A 20770-nucleotide genomic window follows, 5' to 3' on the forward strand; every position below is an offset into this window, starting at 1 on the left:
AAAACATCCAAAACATCGAATATCAATTGCACAACCTATTGAAAACTTAGATGTTATGGATGATAATGCAATTTTGTAAAAGTAAGGATAAAATTCCAAAATTCCACTATTTTCCCCTCGAAATCCCATAAATAATTACTACCACTCTTCTTAAAATTACAAAAATACCTCTAAGACAGCGTCTCTTAGTGGATCACCTAAGCAATCCACACGAAATTAGGATATTAAAAAAAAAAAATAAAAAATAAACAAACTTGATAAGGACCTATAAGTCGAGTAACTATTTTTTTTGTAAAATATAGAAAATTAGAAATAAACAGAAAAGGTGATTTTGTAAACTTGATTTGATCTCACATCTTCATTCTTGATTACCACATAAAACTCGAACCAACTAAGACTCTGAGAGTGAGATATAGCTAAATTGGTAGACCTCCTTTCCCGATTAAAAAAAAACTCGATTTTGAGATTGATTCTCATCACCCGGCCTTGTATCTCTTTGCACGCCAAAAAAAACTCCATCCAATTCTAGATGGATGGAAATCATGGAATAGCTAATAGTCAAATACTAAGAATAGTCCACTCAACTCAAAAAAACCCGCGAATCACCTTTCTCCTCAGTAACTATTTCTCCCCAAAATCTCAACCTTAAAACCTTTCCAACTTTCATGATGTACGAATATTACCCATTAAAGTATGATCATTTTCATCCTCATCAACTACAATATACTTTTCTCAAGTACAATTTTCCACCCTTTTTCTCTCTCCTCTACCTTTATATATTGAGAATGACTCCTGAGTTTGATGGGTATTGGGGAGCTATATCACATTCTTTGAATCCTCTGTTTTTTGTTGAACAAAATAATCAAAAAAGATGGGATTTTTTAGGAGTGAAAGTGTGATTTATAAGCCTGTTGATGAGGTTGATCTTGGTCCTGAGAGTGATGAAGTTTATATTAGTCCCATTGTTAAAGGTTTGTTTAATTGTTCTTGTTTTGTTAATGCCCACCAGGTGTTTGATGATATGTTTGTTCTTTTATTTTTTTGATTATGTGACATTTATTGGTTGATATGATATTGGTTGGTTGATATCAATTTTGGGATTTAATTGAATGGTATAGATGTAGTATTTGCATAATGCTAATTGGGTTTAGCCCCTAAACTTTAATTACTAGTAATTATTTATGTGATGTTAATTGTTTATAATAAGCATGAGTAAAAGAAAACTTGAGTGTCAATGAATATCATGGGAAAGTAAGCAAGATTATTTAGTATATGGTAAGGATAATTGTGAAAAAAATTAGCTATGGTAAAAAGATAATGACTTAGAATCCTTTAATTATTTAATCAATTTAAGCATTAGGGTGATTATTCTATTTGTAAATGGAAGGCATACTCGGATTGAGGGACAATGAAATACAAACTCAAAGTAAGGAGAATAAATATGAAGTTAGTTTTGATAGAAGTAGAAGGGGTGATGAAGTTATGATGCAGGGAGGAAGGATGGAAGATATTACCCTTGTTTTGGGAGTAATAAATTACTTTATTGAGATAGTAACAAGTATTACCTCCAGAATGAACATAATAGATAGTATCCCAGATTTCTCCCTCACATGATCACTACATCAACTCATCTCCCTTAACCTTCATCCACCTTCAATCTCCTCAAAATTGTTCTATTTCCTCATCAATACATTATTCCCAATCCAAGCATGCTCAAAGAATGGTAAAAGCGATATGAGATTTAGGGTGAGGGTGTATCTTACTAGCCCATTGATGAGGTTGATCTACGACGTGATAGTGATGATGTTTATATGTTAACCCTCGGTATCAAATGGCTCTTGTGGTTTCATAAATCCCTCCTGGTATATTGATTATGTTTTTGTTTGTTTCTTTTAATTGTTTTGCTTTTATAAAATGAATTCTAAAAAATGAGTAGTTGTAAAAAGGCTCGAATTTGGTTTTGGTTGATCTTAATTAGGAGTATTTTTTGTCCGTGTCAACATCGATTTTATGTTTGTTTGGGCATTTTGGGCTGGGTTTATCAATTTTGTCAGATTTTTTGTTCACAAAGTTTTGTGACAATGAAAGAGATAAATGTAAGCATGTAACTGATTCCTGAATCTTGCATTCTGGGTTGAGAATTCATGAGAAGTAACATGTTGATAACAGTAAAGATTAAGCGGTCATTAATTGTAGTCGTCACTAAATTTTCCTTACTTGTTGGGTTCAGCTCCACGTAAGGCAGGAATTCTGGTCAAACTCTTTGTTTGGATTCTGGAGTGCAGGATAGTTGGAATGATGTTGCTGTATTTCCTCAAGAAAGACAATTTGATTCATAAGGTACTTAAAACTTTGGCCACTTCTTGTTTGATAATGCTATTATATACCAATAGGCATAGCAAAAAAGATGATAATAGCTGTAAAAAGCTTCTCAAAACAATATGTCTTCAAATACATTTATGTAGATGAGAAAAACCTTTAATGTGATAATTTGTTTCTTACTAATATAAGTTCTGCAGCTTGTTTCATATGCCGAGTTGGAAGAGTCACCTGTATATGTCCCATTACATCCTTCTGAAGGTATTACCCTGCTCAGGAACACTTCATTTATGTGTTACTATTAACTATAGAGCTCATTTGACCGTGCTCTGGAAATAATTCTACTTTCCTGCTTTCATATTTTTCAATCAACTCAGTAAATCAACTCCTTTAGATATGAATTTATATGCAGTATAAACACACATTTGAGTAATCATCTGCAGATCCCCCAGAGCAAGAAGTGCAATGCATCAAATCTAACAGTAATCCATGTGAAAGAGTACAAGAGGTGCTAGAATGCCTGCCTTCTTCTTCAGGAAGTATTTCAAGTGGTACAAATCCTTGGTTTCGACGCTGGACAATAATGGACTACTCAGAAGCCTACAGATCTGGAGTGCTGACTCCGAGCATGGTATAACTTTGCTGTTAATATTTATGGAGTACTTATATGTCGTTTCTTTGGCTGTAACCTTATATGTGTGAAATTTCATTGCATTTCTTCCTTTTTTTTTAAAAAAATTGTTTATTTATTTATTTATTTTTTTATTTTTAAGTTTGGGAGGATTGGGAGGTGTACTTCCCCTTTCAATGTTAAAGTACCTTATTTTAATTCTTATCCTTTCTAGCTAGTTATAATATGTATTCATTCATGTGTATGCATACCATCTTTTACTTTCGTCCACCAATCAGAAATGTGTCTGTTTTTGGATGTATGTCACATTTCAAGGGAACAAGTGGTTGAAGTGCTTCTTTTAGTTTGTTTGCAGGTGGCCGAGCGATTTATTAGAGCTGTCGGACAATCATCTAATACTAAATGCAATATGTCGTTTTTTATTAGTTGTGATGCCAAAAATATTTTGGAGCAAGCTGCTGAGTCTACTCTTCGTCATAATAAAGGTACTAGAGTTATGAGATAAAGTGGTTCTTTTATTTCACATATTCCCACAATACTAAAAATCATATTTCCTGTAATCCTTTGAGCAACTGTACTGATGACAATGAATGAACTGCTTGAGTGTGTATGTGCTACCGTTAGTTCAGTGTCCTCACATCAGTACAGATCAATCAACGGATCTTTTGATTTTCCTTTAACCTGATCAGTAGAATTTTTTTCTTCCCGTTTTTGTAATACGAAGTATATAACTATGTGCCTCACTTTATATAACTATGTGCCTCACTTGTTCTCCTCATGGTCAAAACGTCTTGCAGGAGAACCACTCTCTGTGCTGGATGGAGTGCCAATAGCCATCAAAGATGAAATAGACTGCAACCCTTATCCAACTACAGGTATGCTTATTTCTATAGTTTCTAAGTTCCTTTACTAAAACATAACGACATTCTTGTGATTATAGTTTGTGGAAAATACTCTACATTTTTTGTTATCTCTTTTAGGAGGTACAAAATGGTTGCACAAGTTTAGATCCTGCGAAAATGATGCTTGTTGTGTTGAGCGTCTGAGATCATGTGGTGCGTTACTTGTTGGGAAAACCAACATGCATGAGCTTGGTGCTGGGACAAGTGGAATAAATCCCCACTACGGGTAGTTTGCCTTTCCTCATCTATAATCACATATATATTCTCTCTATATTTATCCAAAGATCAAGGAAAACTGTGTAGGAAAAAAGGGGCTGTGTAGAATACTGTTAGTTTGATGCAGTTCTTCAGAGAAAACTTGTTTTACAATAAATATTTTATAATCGAGTTTCTTTTTTTTTCCTTCTTCCTTGATTACTGTAGGGTAACTCGAAATCCTTTCAACACCAGTCGGATAGCTGGTGGATCTTCTAGTGGCTCTGCTGCCGTTGTTTCTGCAGGATTATGTCCTGTTGCACTTGGTGTTGATGGCGGCGGTAAATATAATATCATATTGATGCATCACATTAAATGCTCTTGTACTTAAATTGACAAGTACTGAATACTTGGCAACATTTAAATGCAGGCTCAGTCCGTATGCCTGCAGCTCTCTGTGGCGTTGTTGGTTTCAAGCCAACTTTTGGACGTGTACCTCATACAGGGTGAGTACTATGTTCCTGAAATTCATCATCATCAGGGGAAAAAAAGGATTTATCTTTGTCATTCTTTTGCTGTATTATTTTGTTTTTTCTTGACAATATGAGGTCCAAAATGAGTCATTTATTCTTATTTTTGATTATAGCGTACTTCCTCTTAACTGGACAGTTGGGATGGTTGGAATTCTATCTGGTACAGTTGAAGATGCTTTAATAATGTAAGCATTCCTTTGCTACGTTCTCAAGTACTTACTCTCTTCATATGGGCTAATATCGCTAATAATCATGGGCTTTGATTTCAGTTATGCAGCTATTAGTGGTCAACTCCTCTCAGAGCAGCCTACATTTTTGGCGGTAATGTTGCTTAACTCATAAGATAAGTATAAGTTACAAGAATACAATTCACACTTCAGTGTAATACACAATCCAGCATAAAGTTTTTTCGCCATGAAATTTTTGAAGAGGAAGAGAAATCAGTGAAGGACTAGAATTGCTTTGTAGGAGATTGTCAAAATAAGAGTATGACAATCATGCTTCACCAAGAAAGGATAAACTTTTTAACCAAAAAAAAGGGAAAAACTTAGCCACCATTAAATGGCTCCGCCACTTCAAGCTCCAAGGGATGCTAAATATACAAGCCTGCTCCACAAAACTCTTATTAAGAGTTTGTATAGCATTGTATTTTGGCATTCCCCTCCAACCATTAACCTAGATAATATCCATTAACACTAACTGCCACAGGGATTTTCTTTTTACCTTCTAAGCTGCACATGTAAGTGTGAACAAAAAAAAAAAAAAAAAAAAAAAGCAACCAACACACCCATTGGCCATTGCATCCCCACACATAGTTTATTTTGAATTTATGGTTGTATGTGAGAAGAATTTGATCAATAGTTTACCTAACCTAAGAATATAATATGTTTTCCTAATGACATAATAGCATTATGTTAGTTTTAGTGGAAGGCCCTCAAATAACACAAAATGGCTCAGTGGTTTTACTTCAGTAATTATTAGTGTTTTCTGCTCCTTTTGCTCACTTTCTAGAAACGCAGTCTGCAATGTATATTTTTCCTTTATCTAGGTTTGATCTTCTGCTTATAAGAATTGTCCCGTAAAATTTCTAATAGAAACTTAGAAAGAGGCTGATGCTAACCTTGTTTGACAGTGAAAGTTGCCTTTTATTCTAAGCTTATCAAGTCGATCTGTTGCTTGATAGCGAAAAGTTACCCCTCTAATCTTCATTTCTTTCTCTTAAGTAACAATGTAAAATGCTGTATATTGGTATTGGTATTGCCATTTTTGTCCTTTGACCACTTGTTGATGCACAATAGTATGGATTATATGTTGATTGTAGACGTGATGTTGTGATCTTACCAGCCTAAAGTGAAATTGCCTCTGCTGAGACCAAAGACATCAATTGGTGATATCAAAATGGCGAGATATGGAAAGGTTTGTAGTTCATCTGACCTTCTATGTGCTACACATCAAATAAATTTTACTGTAGAATCCTTTCACAGTCAACCATTCTAATGATTCTTTAACTTCTTTGTTTAATTCTCCTGGCATAGTGGTTCGATGACTGTCACTCTGATATCAAGCTTTGTTGCTCCCACGCTCTTGATAAACTTCGAAAATGTTATGGATGGGAGGTAATGGATTCATTCCCTGCCATTCTGTGAATGATATGCTATATATAACCTAGTGGTTACTTTTGTATGCTGGAGACCTTTATATAACAAAGACCCACCACGAATTCACGAATTTTAGTAGGAAAGAATGGAATGCGTTGAAAATTTTCAATATGGTCCTGTTAAATTAAGTTTCCTTTATTTTCCTAGACTGTAGAGGTGACAATACCAGATATAGAAACAATGCGACTAGCACACTATACAACAATTGGTTCTGAGTGTACTGCTGCACTTGACCATCTTCGGCAGAAACTGTAAGTTATGCCATGCCAGATTGCCAGCGCCTTTTTTTTTGTCAAGTGTTCTTCAGATTAATATGCTTGGCTCACTAGCTCCTTTTGTAATGTAGTAGGAACTCCTCGGAAATTGGATGGGATGTACGAGTGGCACTTTCTATTTATGGTGCCTTCAATGGCATGGAGTATATTAAATCTCAAAAAATCAGGTGATTCTTGTGCATTTGGCTTAATGTCTATAAATGGTCTGAACAAATGTGGTGGGATTACCTGTTCACAGATGAAGAATAAATGTGTCTTGTACATGTTAAATTTACATTCTTCTGTACTCCTGCTCCTGCCAATGAAGTGATTTCTGAACACAAAGCACATGAACTAAATCTACTAATTTTGTTTTGTTGTTGCAATCCAAATACTCCTCACTTGTGGTTTCCCTAATTCTATGCATTAAATCTTTTTATGCTTGAACATATGCAGTAGGTTTCTTTTTCTTTGGGGGAAGAGGTTGTGTAGGGAGGGGATTAGTGTCGACTCGGTGTAACTTATCTTCTGTCATTTGTCTGCAGGCACCGACAGATGCTTTTACATAACAAAATATTCTCGAAAGCAGATGTTATTGTTACTCCAACAACTGGGTATTGTTTTGCTATGCATCCTACTCTCTCATTAATGTTTTGGGCCTTGGTCACAGATGTGTCTAATGCCAAATTGAGTACCTTTTTCTATCTGTGATCATTAATGGTCTGCTACCTCATACGTCAAAACAATTTATTTCTTTTTTAGAAGTTAGTTTATATAGTACTATCAGCTACAGTAATGTGTCTCAATGTTATGCCAGTGTTACTGCTTACCTGATCAAGGATGATGCTTTAAAAACCGGTGAACTCGATTACATAAATGGAGGTACACATGTTAAAGCACTTCTGTATCTTTTAAGTGTTTGAAGCTTTAGATCTTCAGGCATACTTTGTAATGAATGTAAATAAGTCATCTTCAATATACTTTGTTTTTTCCAGCTGCACTGGTACGCTATCAAATAGCAGGAAATTTTCTTGGCCTTCCAGCAGTTACTGTACCGGTGAGTAATATATTTTTTTCCTTTTGCATTCACTGCTTGAAAGTGAAACTGTGGTCAATCCTTTCAGTCTTAGCTAACAATTTTCAATTACTGTTCTAGATTGGATATGATGCAGAAGGATTGCCTATTGGCCTGCAATTTATTGGAAAACCATGGGCTGAAGCAACATTAATTCACATAGCATCTGCAGTCCAGGTAAACCTTCCTGTTTCTAAGAAGCTTCTTTAACAAACTGTTATATTTTCTCGAAATGCTAGTGTCAATCAAATAGACATTCTCCCTTGTCATGAAGTAGTCGTCACAGTGTCGTCTCTACCCTTTCATAAGAAAGTTATGACCATTATTTTACTGAAACACCTTTATAATCCTTACCATTTTCTCTCGACCTCTGCATTTAGATGGGGTTATGCTTGGAATTTATCATATGTATTTCAACTTGGGAATGTGACAACTTGCTGCTGTACTTGTTTAAATGATGAAAAATTGTATTAGCTTCCCGCTGTTTCTGATGTATACTAACTTTATTTGTTTCATCAGGCTTTGTGCATTTTAGACTACAAGAAGCCAGCAGTTTTCTATGATCTGTTCAAATCAATATGATCAGAACTGACCATTATGGAGAGCAATGTAAATTAGATTTGGTATATATTAAAGGGGTGTCTGAATGTCTGATCTTCAGATATACTGCCGCAGGTCAGAGATGAAAAGACAAACTGTACCGCGAGGCTATACTCCGTATTTAATTACTGTTAAAATATGATTGAGCTTATTTGTTTAGTGATTATAGGTGAAACTGTAATATGTTCAATTTAATACAATCTGTTTGGCTTGCATTATTTATGTTATGCTTTGAACAATCTCCAGATCTACTGTGCCCAACATAATGAAAGTTGGAAGTCATGAATCATGATTTTATTTTGTAACACTCGACAGTTGATAAAAAATACAGCTACAATGATTTACAGTTACTCCGTAATAAATATATGAGTATGGTAGAACTTGAACCTAAAACATTACCCCGTAATATATTCACTTGTTTGTCATGTTCACGAGTATTTGTGCCTAAATGTCCCAAGGAGCCACAAGTATTTTAGATTTATAAGGTCTATATTGTGCTATTGACACATTGTTTATCTAGCAAATCACAATCATAATTTAAGGGGGTAATCCAACTCGGCTACTCCAAACATATTAGATTGGAGTTGCAATGTTCAAAAGCAGTTTTATTGTAAGATAATCTTCTTTTTGCCTAAAGAAATTTTATTTTGCTTACAATATATAGCATATACTTTATATCTATCAACAACTAATTCATGTGAACTTACCCTTTTCCCCTATGATATTTTAAACTCGAGACAAAGGCACTATTGTACCTGAAGTCCTCTAAAATATACGAGTAATCATGGTGCAATTGATAACATTAAAGAAACAAAGGGTATACAAAGTAGGAGTATGCAGAATTTGGCCTGATCTTCAATGACTCATAACAATCTCTACTCAAGTAGTGGTTTTGTTTTGAGCATAAAAAAAACTCTCACTTTATGAAAAGAAATTATAACTTAAATTACAATTTTTACCTTGAATTGTACAAAAAAAAAAAAAAAAAAACAAGAGTGAATCTCATAACTAATTCTATATTGAAACATATAAGAAGTATCACTTGAAAATATTTTATTGTCATGAAGAGAAATATTAGAACATCGGTCAAATCATGTTCATGTTAGATGTGTGTTTCTAGTTGTGTTATCTAATTTGATAAAGATTTATCGATATATTTTGGTATTATGGAACAAATGGTTAGTTGATAGCTATTTTATGTAACTACTTCTTATTCAATCCTTCCCCAAACCACCTATTCAAACATTTTTATTTTTTTGTGCTCAAATACGTAGTAATTTTTTTTTGCCAAACATCTTTTAACAAAAATCCTATTTATATGACTTACATCTTATATCACATTTGAATAGTTTTTATTTGTATTTGTGTCAACTTGTTTATATGAATTAATTTAAATTCAAGTCATTCTAAATTTAATTCAGACAAAATCATTCTTTTACCATGATTCAATATTTTAAACATCAAGAAACCTTTAAATTTATACTCCATAGGATGTTACCAAAATTCCCTCACCAAGTGAACAAAAAACTAGAAGTTACATAGTTACTCGCACATTCTTACATGTCCAACCAAAAAAAAAAAACAAAAACAAAAAGTAAAAAAGTAATTTCCACAACTCCTCTTCTTTCGAATTCATAATCTTTTGTCAAGAAAGTGAGAAACGTCAAGAAAAGACTGCTTACAAAGTTACAATCAATCTTTCTTCCATTCTACTCACTCTCTCACAAGATCTCTTAGCAATTTCATCACAATGGTGCGTCTTCTTTTTTTCCCCTTTTAATATGAATTAATCGTTGTTAAATTTCTTCCCTTTCTTTTTTTTTTCCTTCAATTTCCTTTTTGATGAGTAATTAGTCTATTTGATGAGTAAGATTTCTATGAAATTCAAACCAACATGTTTTCATTTTAATTTAATAGTATAATTTTATTTAATTTCCCACAAATTTAGAATAAATAAAAATCGAGACTTTAGGGTCTGGGATTGAATAATCATGGTTCTTGAATTTAGTTTTTTGTTTGAGTATAATTAGGGATTTGGGATGAATACCCAGATGATTAAAGCATGATTAGCCACCAAATTAGAAGATAATTGAGCTCTTTTGATGTTATATATACTGGGATTTTGATTTGGGGCTTTATTGAGGAAATTTTGAATTTTTTTATTGGGTAGAGGTTTGATCTCTGGATAAATCAATTGCAGGTTAGAATGAATAGTGTATAATGGAGTTTGAATAAGTTTTATTGAAATTGGGAGTTATTCTGTGCTATGAACTTATGTGTTTATAATACAGGCTTGTTAGTTCCAATATAAACCATAAATTGCCCCTAATGTTTCGAAATAGACTCCCACCTATGCACCAATTAATGGAGGGCCGAGCTGAAGACGATATTTGTTCCATTATTCCGAAAGACAACAATGAACTTGATAGGTCATCATAATTTGTTCCATTTTTTCCAAAGCTGAAGGATTGTGAATTTTCGGGTCATTGGTGCGTTTTAGATCAATTAATTTTCTTAAGGGTATATCTTGAATTGAGCTCATTGAGATTTTACATGAAAGAATTGTTGTTTTGGATCATGCGATGATTTGATGAACATTAGAAGACATTAAGATTCTCCATTTTCATTGCCTGTTAATTCTGCTGTTTGTGACTTTGTTATCAGTTTTGCATCCAATATTCTCAGTATATAGTATAATGCAGATGGTATGATAGTGTTCTTACTTTGTAAGCATTTTGTACCGAAATACTTATTTTTGGTGCTAACTAAGAATGCTTGTTTTTTTTTTTTTTTTTTTATAGTATTAATAGAATTCTTTTTGGTATTACATGTATACCAACTAGGAACAACATAGAACCAACTAAGTTTTGCTTTAGACTAAGAAGTTCCCTCTATCAATGTTCCCTTTTTTGTATGAGGGAGAGCTCGGGGTATTGTAACCTTAAGTGGGTAGTTTTTGGTAGTTAATAAACTTCTATAGTACTCCGATGAGTTTCTATTTCGGTATATGCTTTCTCCATGGTTGTATCGGTATTTATTCTGATTAGTTGTCAGTATGTAAGAATTGATACCTATGTTTGTCTGTCTTTATTATGAGAAACGGTTTGGGTAGGAATTGAGTTACTATGGTGTGCTCCAAGTAGTGAAATAATTTGTCTGATGCTGATGCCATGATGTGGTTTTTTTTTTTTTTTTTTGGAATTTTTTGTTTTAGTGAAGTTTGTTGACTTTGATTTTCTGGATTTGGTAATCATATTATTAGTCAAGTGCTAGAACAGTGAGGAAAGACAAGCCACGTGGGCGTCATCATGGTCTCACTCAACAAAAGAGGCAAGAGATTAAGGAAGCTTTTGATCTGTTTGACACTGATGGCTCAGGTTTTGAATCTATCTAGTGTTTTTTAGTTTTGTATGGTAATGCATCTATTTTGCTCTCACCTGATTTGTTCCATTTGAATTTTATAGGGAATATTGATGCTAAGGAGTTGAATGTTGCTATGAGGTATTGTTCTTTGTAAACCCAGAGGTATTAATTTTCTACTTCTCAATTACCTGACCTAAAACTGTGTGGTTGCAGGGCTCTGGGTTTTGAGATGACTGAAGAGGTATTAATCTGTCATTTTTGGTTTTACGTTGATTATGATTGTAGCATTTCTTCTGAATACTTGCACAAAGATGATTTATGCTCCTTGCACTCTTCATTTTATCTCAATTACCCATGTGGACACATACACTCGGACAAGGTTATTTACTCCTTACCTAACACATCATTACTTACCTAGGCACCTTAATTATCTTGAACCACATATTCGTAGATATAAAATAATACAGGTGAGAGATAGTGAAGAGGAAGTTATGTGTATATATAAACACAAATGAACTTGAAATGAGAATTCATTCAAGAATTAGCAAACAAGTCAACTTAAAATTGCGTTTATGAATTTACAACTGGAAACGAAGATAAAGTATTTTAACAGGAGGAATATGGTTCATTAATGTCATGTTCCATGCTTATGTCTAATTTAAAGACAGCGTTCTCATGTATGATAATTTTGGCACTTGAACATGTAGTTTTTCTCTGTGCTTATTCAATGATACCATCAACAAACTACAGTATATCCGGCATCTCTTATAGGTTCCACGTATCCCCCCACCCCACCACCAGAAAATAACTTTTTATCGTCTTTTAAGGCATCCGTTTGTAGATATATGTTTACAAAAGTTTCCTCTGGTTTGCAATAAAATATGGGAAGGACAATTGGTTGTAGGGGCTAGGGTTTCTGTTATGAACTGGTCTTGACCTTTTGTCTTATTTCAGCAAATCAATCAAATGATTGCGGATGTTGATAAGGATGGAAGTGGTGCCATCGATTTTGATGAATTTTGTCACATGATGACTGCTAAAATGGGAGAAAGAGACACTAAGGAAGAATTAATGAAAGCTTTCCGTATAATCGACCAAGACAACAATGTAAAGTTTAGCTATTCTTCATTTATTGTTATTTTTTCAGTCATAACTCATAAGTGAGATATTTAAACCATGGTTGGTGGTGTAGGGAAAGATTTCTCCTGAAGATATTCAACGTGTTGCAAAGGAATTGGGTGAAAACTTCACTGTGAAGGATATCCAAGATATGGTTGAAGAAGCAGACCGAGACCGTAAGCTTCCTCCTTTATACTTGATACTTCCCATCTCTATATGATTGAGCTCTTCAGAATCAGAAATTGTGTGTTAAAGTTCTTTAAATACCCGTAATGATGTGTAATTTAAAACTAAACTATGCTGTTGAGCATCTTGTACTAGCCATCCTTTAGAAGGAAGTTAAAAGATCATCCATTCTATAGTCTTTACTTTGATCCAGGAAGTTAAAAATGCTCAATTTAGACAACTTAATATATTTATAGATGTAGGTTAAATATGATTACTTTCAATGTGATTACTTTCCTTATTTCTGGTGTTAAAAAAAGAGTGCTTATTTTCTAACCATATAGTGGCCTCTGAATCATACAGGTGATGGCGAGGTCAATGTTGAGGAGTTTTTGAGAATGATGAAGAGAACTTCATTTGCATATTGAAATTGAACCTTGATTAGCACTGCACCGTGTTTTACTAGAAGCTGCCCCTACTGCTGTATTTGATGTGTACATGTCGAATGCTAATGCTGAGCGTTGCATTTGCTTGGTCTAGCTATTTTCCTTTGAAGAGTGGGGGATTGCTAATGTGTGTTTTATGGGCTAATGCTGTTTTATCTTTTTCCATATAAATTATTTGTAGCGAAAACTGATATGAATTTGTTATTTCTGTAGAAGTAATGTTAATGCTGAAAATTGTGGCTTTTGTATCAAATTTTTCTCATTCCCACAACGGAGTCCTACCTTTATTGGTCATGGAGCAAACAAAGAACTAGATATTCATTTTGTCTAGAATTAGTTATCATAGACTCATAGTGTCCTAGTTAATTGTTATGAAGGATGTTACCTGAAATTTTTGTAATAAGGACACTCTAATTTTCTACAAGTAGTTTATATCACACTGAACATATGAAAAATCCTCGATTAGGTAAGTCTTTAGAAATTATCTCAATTCAATAATCTTTTATATAATTTAAGAGTCGTGTTTACAAAACTTCATCGCAACACTCTAAATCCCCAACTCTCAACTCTCTCTCTCTCTCTCTCTCTCTCTCTCTCTCTCACACTCTCATATATTTAAGAAAATAACTTCCACATCCCAAATTATTCTTAAAAAAAAAAAAAAAAAAAAAAAAAAAAAAAAAAAAAACTTTCCTTTTAAAAAAAATCTATAACTTTTATTTATGTAACTTCCGCTTATACTAATTTTTTTCGTCACGACATACTATATCCCATACGTTAGCATGGATACATTAAAAAAAAAAAAAAGTAAAAAGGGGTGGTGATTTGTGAATTGCTATTTTATTAGCAAGATATAGAAAGTGGTTTTTTTTTTTTTGAGGTGTTTGTTACTTAATTTGTAAATACAATGATTTATTCTAGTAACAAAGATTACAACAAGTGGGGTGGTGGCGCAGTTGGCTAGCGCGTAGGTCTCATAGCTTCTGAGTAATCCTGAGGTCGAGAGTTCGAGCCTCTCTCACCCCAATACTTATTTTTTGATCTCTACATTATAGGTACTACATATTAAGTACGTAATATAGACACAGAAGTAGTAGTAATAATAAACGTCTTTGAACCTCGAATACAAGTTCTGAGGGAGAAGACAGGCAGGAAGTTTCATTTTCTGCAAATACTAACACATTTTAAACAAAACGTTTTAACTGAATTGCTGCATCTGCAAAACTTGACTTGTATTATAATTACCAGGGCGTGCTAATTAGCCAAAATAATATAGAGATGTACAAAACTTTCTTTATACTTTGCCAATCATAAATGTGGATCAACAAAGTTACAAAAGTTTATATAAATTGCCTGTACACAATGTAATGATGTACTAATCCGTGGCACTGGCTTGAAGTCAACACTACCTAAGAGGTTATTTCGCCTCTTCAAATTCACTCTTGTGAATTCCTAGCTTTTAATCGTGCTTTTGGTTCGTGAAAAAAACTTCCCAAGCCCATGTTTGTCCCGCCTGTCTAATGACATGCCAGCTTTAGCATCATCTTTTGCTAACTACGCGTCATCCTCTTTGCTCAATGTTGAAGTATTAAGAGCAGTATCAGAAGATAATGTATCTGGTTTTACATCATTTTGAAGCGGTGACTCTTTTTCAGAGACCTCCAATAGCTTCTCTGAATCCAAGAAGAGATCTTCAAGTGCTGCGAGGGACTTCAGTTGATTTCCAAGTGATGCAATTGTCTTCTGACACTCAGCCATTTTATTCGCAGCAACAGCTAGCTCCTTTTCCTGTCATACATATCAACATTTAACAGTCGTAAGTAATATAGCTGTTTTTAGTACTTTGATTGTGTATATCATCCCATTCATCAGCATAGTTTACGCTTGCATAAAATACTAGCAAGTTTTATGATCAATTAAGAGATAAATTTAAATCACCACCAGCTTATGTTTTTCATCTAAAAGATTCTAAGATCATCTTATGGATTGATTGAACAACTTATTTATGTTCTCAAAGGAATAAACTCGAAATAATTATGTGAAGGTTTATGATTGCATCAACTTGACGACTTCTAGCTGCATGTATCTACCCATTCAAAGCCACAAACACTGAAAACAAAGTTTTATAAGCCTGCTGCTAAATCATCTACTAGTATATGATCAAAAACTCGAATAAATTTAGACCAAGTAAACTGACCTGCTGTTTATCCAACTCATCTTTTGAGATTGGTGAAAGCTGACAGCCAGCTTCAGACTTCATTTTTGTAAGTTCGTGTTCTAACTTCCTACACTTAGCAGCAAACTCGGCAGACATTGCTCTCTCTTTTTCCACCTCATGCTCTAATGTACCAACTTTGGCAAGTATGGTTTTAAGTTGTGACTCTGCTTCTTCTTTCTTTGCATTTGTCATCTGAAGCTCTCGATTAGCTGCTTCTTTTGATCCATTCACTGAAGCTAATTGACTTCGCCAGCTTTCAGCATCATGTTTCATTCTTGAAAGCTCATTCTCTAACAATTTACACTTACCACTAAACTCTGCTGACAGCTGTCTCTCCTTTTCGGCCTCTTTCTCCAAGGAATCAATCTTAGCAAGCAAGGATTTAGCCTCAGAATTTACATCTTTTAGTAGTGATTCTGCAGCTTCTTTCATTACTGTTGTGCTCAAAAGCTCTTGCTCAGCTGCCTCCTTTGATTCATTCATAGATGCTAACTGTCTTTGCCATTTGTCGTAATCATGCTTCATCCTAGAAAGTTCATCTTCCAAAGCCCGACACATTTCTGAAGAGTCTGCGTATAATGCCCTCTCTTTTTCAATCTCACCCTCCAGAAACCTGACTTTAGACAGCAGCATTTCTCTCTCATCCTCAATCGCTCTATGCTGGGACTCGGCCTCTTCCCTTCTTACATTGGCATCATCGAGCTCTAGATCAATCGCCTGTCTCAATTCATTTGCCAAATCTAATTCAGCCTGCAACATTCCTAATTTTTTATTCGTTTCTCTTAGCTGTGCTTGTGATATCTTTAGTCGATTCTGACATGAGCTCAGCTGAGCGTCTGAAATCTTCAACTTATTCTGGCATTGAGATAATGCCGAAGCTAAATGTACCTTTTCAGATTCAACAATCTCAATCTTCTCCTCAAGTTCAGCTATTCTACCTACCATGGCATCAAGTTCCGATTTAAGTGAGGAGCTGTCATTTGTACTATGTTTGTCTCTCAAGGTTGCAGGTCCAAGAGAGCGGCTTCTCTTTTCACTTTCCGGCAATGCTGCTAGCTTCTCCATCTCTAGGAAATCATCCATGAGACCAATTTCAGGTGAAGGGGGCATGTGGGATTTCGAGGGGCCTTTCTCAATTTTAAGAGCAGACGACCATGAATCTGAACGGCTCAACTCACATTCGTTTAACCTTTCTCCACTATCTGATTGGCTGTCATTGAATGACTTAGAGTCATTAAATGAAGTTACTTTACGAGCCATGTTTTTTAACCTACGGCATTCAGCCTCAAGTTTAACAACTTTCTTTATGCTCTCTAAGTGCTGTTTACTGGCTGTTTCCGCTGTTTTTGTGCTTAAATCCCTCTCAAGAGTCCTTATTTTTAACTCTTCTAATCGAGAATTAAGTTCCTGGCGCAAAGAAGCATTTTCTGACTCTACAGAACCCAATTTGAGGCGAAGATCAGACTCCAAAGAGGCAGCAGCTTCCACCTTAGCATTTGCAGTTTCAAGTTGTGCAAGAAGATCAGACATCTCAATGTCCAGCTCAGACTTGGACTCTGCATCTTGTGATTTCTTTGAAATGGCTTCTTGAACCTTCTCATTTTTCTCTTCTCGCACTTGTCGCAACTGTCTCAGGCACTCCTTGAGGGCCCCATCAAGGTGGACTACCCTATCCTCAAGTGACGAGTTTTTCTTTGTTGCAATATCAAGTTGCTGCTTTAAAGTGACTACCTCATTTTCGGCCTTTTCCCAACCTAAGATTCAATCAAATAATAAAATCAGCAGATGAAGATAGTTGGAGGAAAACTTTTTTGTGTGTAATTGTTATAAGCTCTATCAGGTCTGAACATTGAAATTCACAAAGAACATAATTCAAAACGAGAGTATGGTTTTGCAGCAATAACAGAAGGCTTGGCACAGTAATGACTAATGAGCTACAGGAAGCAAAAATGTGACTGCACAAATATTTTGGGGAGAAAGAACATGAGATATACCTGTAACAGCTTCCTCTGCAACTTTGGAATGCTGCTTCACCAATTCCTCCTTTGCAGTGATAGTTGCAATAGCAGCAGATAGCTTCTCAGTCAAAATTTTCACTCCATCATTGGCATCTTCATCAGGTGGTGCAACTTTCGAGGTAACTTCTGGTGATTGTGTATTTTGATTTGGAGACGCCTTGAATAATGTAGAAAGTTTCATCAGATACACGGCATATAATAAACCATTCAATCGAGGTAAGCTATTGCCATAATTACATGTTCTTATTTAGATATGCCATCAATAAGAAAACTATTCCAATACCAGATTCAAAACCAATAGTCTCATTTTAGATAGTCCTCACAACTTTGCCAATGTAATAACTCTTGCATAGAGTACTGGTGTATTAGTCTCATCTTAAATAGTCCTCACAACTTCGTCAATGTAATAACTCTTGCTTTGTATGGATACACTTCACAAGCACCAATATGATCATTCTCACCCACCAAGTCGGGCTTGGCGAACAATACATGAATTCTATATAATGTTGGAGAGCAGAACATGAAATCTATGCAAAATTCTTTGTTTTAGTTTGATACTAGCTATCAGCAAAAATCCAAAGTGGCAAATAATAAGTTAGTAAAAGATGCATTTTCACTTGGAATCTTATTCAACTTTAATGTTCACAGAAATTACCTAATCTGAAGTAGAATGTGAATCCCATCTTTAAGCTCCAAGCTAATATTACTAAGTTAAATAAAAAATTACTAAAATATAATTCAATGAGTTATACTTTCATAAGTTTCATTAATGTCACAAGAATGAGCAAACTGCATTCAATACACATTGATAAATCCATCCTTAAGACAATAGTATGTTAGATTTGAATTAAACTGATGCAGAACACATTGTGATCAAAGCAAACTAGCATTAAATAAATCTAATTGAAATTGACATACTTTTATCAACCAAGATTTGAATTGACTTGAACACAATGTGATCATTTACAAACCTGATGTTCATCTGAAAACCTCTCAGAAGGAGATGATAGTGATCCTGATCCTGATACCGAGCTATCGGTCTCGGCCCCCGGACTCTTGTCCGACGACTTCCTCCTCCATAGCCAACTCCGGCGGTCCATCAATTGATTCACCTTGATCCCACTTCACCTCATCACCCTTCAAAATTTCTTCAAAAATTACAATTCAATTTTTTTGCCCCAAAATTCAGCAACTTTAAATAATTTGAACAACCCTGAAAAGATGGGCAATATTTCAGAATCTTCAGAATGTGCAAATTTAAGGATCACCGTACTATACTAGATAAGATAGTTTTTTTTAAAAACAAATATAAAAGGTTGGTGCTTGCCAACAAACTATTGATGTTTGACAATGAAATTTGTCAGACCAAAAATTGAATTTTCTTTTTTTGTTTTTTGAAAATTTAAAAACTTTGCTTGGAATTCAATTCTCAGCTGTTCTAACCTCCAATGATAGATGACAGAAATCTGAAAAATTACATAAATTTGCCAAAAAATAATAAAATTCTGAAATTTTCAAAACTTTAAAATTACTTCAAAAATTAAATTTAGAAGAAAGGGGGTTTGATTGTTACCTACAAAAGTATCTCTCTTCCTACAGTGACAAACAGAAGAGAAGAAGAAAGGGATGGGAGGATAGAGAAAGTTAATTATGATGAGATCATGACCCACAAAAATCATTCAAAAAAAAAATTAATTATAAAATATCAATGAAATCTGGAGAAATAAAGCAGAAATGTGATATACCCACTAATTAGAATATCAAAAAGATTGAATCTTTGGTTAAAACAAAGACACCCAGAAGCTTAAATCAGTAATTTAATTAGTGAATTAAAAAGGGTAAATCTCAAATCCCAAAAAATTAAAAAATTGAAGATCTGAAGAATGTCAGAGTGTGAAGGGAGTTTGGGATTGCTGAAATTATATTAATTACAGTAATATTTTGATTATTTTTGAGTTTTGTGGGGTTTCAATGATGAAGGAAAAGATATAAGAACATGTGAAGCTGAGCTGAGAGTGAAAGAGAGAAAGAATAGACTTTTATTTGTGCAATTATTTTTCTTTCCAATCTAGGTTTTTTTGAGGAAAAATTGGGGAAAGTGGGGTCTGTTCATAAAAAAAAAAATGAAAAAATTGTACTAACATAAGTTTTTCAAATTGTATGGCTTTATTCCCGCCCTTGGAAGATGTGATTTTACTCATCTTGTTCAATTTCATTGATGTTTGCCAAAATTTGTGTAGTCATATAGCAAGAGAGTAGCTTGACTATGTGCCTAAAATTGTAAAGCCTAATAATGTGGGTTGTTGAAATTTTCTATTGTTGGTTGGAGTGGTTTTTTCTCAATGATAGAGAGTGTTTTCTTTGTAAAAAAAAATAATTGGTCTATCTATTTGGTAAATTATTTAAGGTTATGTATAAGATTATAAGAATATAGTTGTATAGGCATAGCCAATAGTTGTCTATTTAAGGTGGACATAAATATATAGAAAAATAAATAAAACTTAAAAAATGAAAAGTAGTACTTTTGGTGAGAAATGGTTCATGACCAGGTCATGGCCATGACCATTTGTTGAGTGTGGACATTTAGTGGTATTTCACATTTTCACCACTTGTCCAACAAAGAGATGTAGTTTAATTTTAATTTTTTTTTTTAATTGATAGGGGCTCACATGTGAAATGGAAGGAAAGGAGAATCAATGCCCACAAAATTGGAGGGCAACCAATGTGAGTGTATGAGCATGTTAGTTGGGCATAAATGTGATGGAAGAGAGAGAAAGTAATTAAAAAAATGATGACCACCATTAGCTTGGGCATCCATTGGCTATACTCTTAAGTTAGTACTCGTATTAAAAACGGATAACGTTATTATATCGAATAATCTATACATAATATTCGATTACTATAAGTAATCCAATGAGGTATGGTTAGATCGTATGGGTATCCAAATGTTTGAATCGAAAACCTGATTTGATTCAAATCGAAAAAATCAGAAGCATAAAATTAATAATATCATGAAAAAATGCCATACCCTTATTAATTTTTTACTCGGCTGCATAATATTAATTGTATATAATTGGCTTGAATATCCTATTTTTTGATCGAATTGAAATTTGTATTCAAATTTACAAATTTAAAGTAGTTTGGCATATCCTCAAAATCACTCTCACATCCCTAAACAAACAAAAAAAAATTATAAAAAAAAAAAATAAAAAATAAAAATCACTCTCACATCTAATAAAGGTAGTGTCATTCAACTCAACAATACTAAAAATAT

The 20770-nt window shown here is 34.1% G+C and overlaps 3 protein-coding genes and 1 non-coding gene across 6 annotated transcripts; 3 read left to right on the forward strand and 1 right to left on the reverse strand.

Moving 5' to 3' along the window:
- The first annotated feature begins 605 nt into the window (after nucleotides 1-605).
- LOC145628703 (fatty acid amide hydrolase-like) lies at nucleotides 606-8406 on the forward strand. Of its 2 annotated transcripts, XM_081681079.1 has the most exons (20): nucleotides 606-971; nucleotides 2231-2340; nucleotides 2520-2580; nucleotides 2763-2950; nucleotides 3306-3435; nucleotides 3748-3825; nucleotides 3931-4078; nucleotides 4276-4388; nucleotides 4478-4553; nucleotides 4694-4765; nucleotides 4850-4901; nucleotides 5925-5996; nucleotides 6116-6196; nucleotides 6386-6489; nucleotides 6585-6680; nucleotides 7038-7106; nucleotides 7310-7374; nucleotides 7488-7549; nucleotides 7649-7744; nucleotides 8087-8406. In XM_081681079.1, the coding sequence occupies exons 1-20, from the start codon at nucleotides 872-874 to the stop codon at nucleotides 8147-8149; spliced, it is 1836 nt and encodes a 611-aa protein (XP_081537205.1). In that variant the 5' UTR covers nucleotides 606-871; the 3' UTR covers nucleotides 8150-8406. The 2 variants fall into 2 exon arrangements, with proteins under 2 accessions (XP_081537205.1, XP_081537206.1); XM_081681080.1 differs by lacking the exon at nucleotides 606-971 and having other exon boundaries at nucleotides 2512-2580; nucleotides 3295-3435.
- A 1367-nt stretch (nucleotides 8407-9773) lies between these two features.
- Nucleotides 9774-13513, forward strand: LOC145628705 (caltractin-like). The gene is made up of 7 exons (XM_081681083.1): nucleotides 9774-9920; nucleotides 11430-11544; nucleotides 11632-11668; nucleotides 11744-11771; nucleotides 12485-12637; nucleotides 12723-12825; nucleotides 13178-13513. The coding sequence occupies exons 1-7, from the start codon at nucleotides 9918-9920 to the stop codon at nucleotides 13240-13242; spliced, it is 504 nt and encodes a 167-aa protein (XP_081537209.1). The 5' UTR covers nucleotides 9774-9917; the 3' UTR covers nucleotides 13243-13513.
- Nucleotides 13514-14201: 688 nt separating this feature from the next.
- On the forward strand, nucleotides 14202-14286 carry TRNAM-CAU (transfer RNA methionine (anticodon CAU)). Its single transcript is given in 2 exon segments — nucleotides 14202-14239; nucleotides 14251-14286. It is a non-coding gene; the product is annotated as a tRNA-Met (tRNA).
- Nucleotides 14287-14477: 191 nt separating this feature from the next.
- Nucleotides 14478-19583, reverse strand: LOC145628704 (filament-like plant protein 3). Of its 2 annotated transcripts, none has more exons than XM_081681082.1 (5): nucleotides 19242-19583; nucleotides 18468-18709; nucleotides 17473-17653; nucleotides 15458-17232; nucleotides 14478-15048 (listed from the first exon to the last, which is right to left on the reverse strand). In XM_081681082.1, the coding sequence occupies exons 2-5, from the start codon at nucleotides 18594-18596 to the stop codon at nucleotides 14815-14817; spliced, it is 2319 nt and encodes a 772-aa protein (XP_081537208.1). In that variant the 5' UTR covers nucleotides 18597-18709; nucleotides 19242-19583; the 3' UTR covers nucleotides 14478-14814. The 2 variants fall into 2 exon arrangements, with proteins under 2 accessions (XP_081537208.1, XP_081537207.1); XM_081681081.1 differs by having other exon boundaries at nucleotides 19070-19583.
- Between the last annotated feature and the right edge of the window lie 1187 nt (nucleotides 19584-20770).

The sequence above is a fragment of the Chenopodium album genome, chromosome 4, assembly GCF_948465745.1.
Source record: "Chenopodium album chromosome 4, dcCheAlbu1.1, whole genome shotgun sequence".
Lineage (NCBI taxonomy): Eukaryota > Viridiplantae > Streptophyta > Magnoliopsida > Caryophyllales > Amaranthaceae > Chenopodium > Chenopodium album.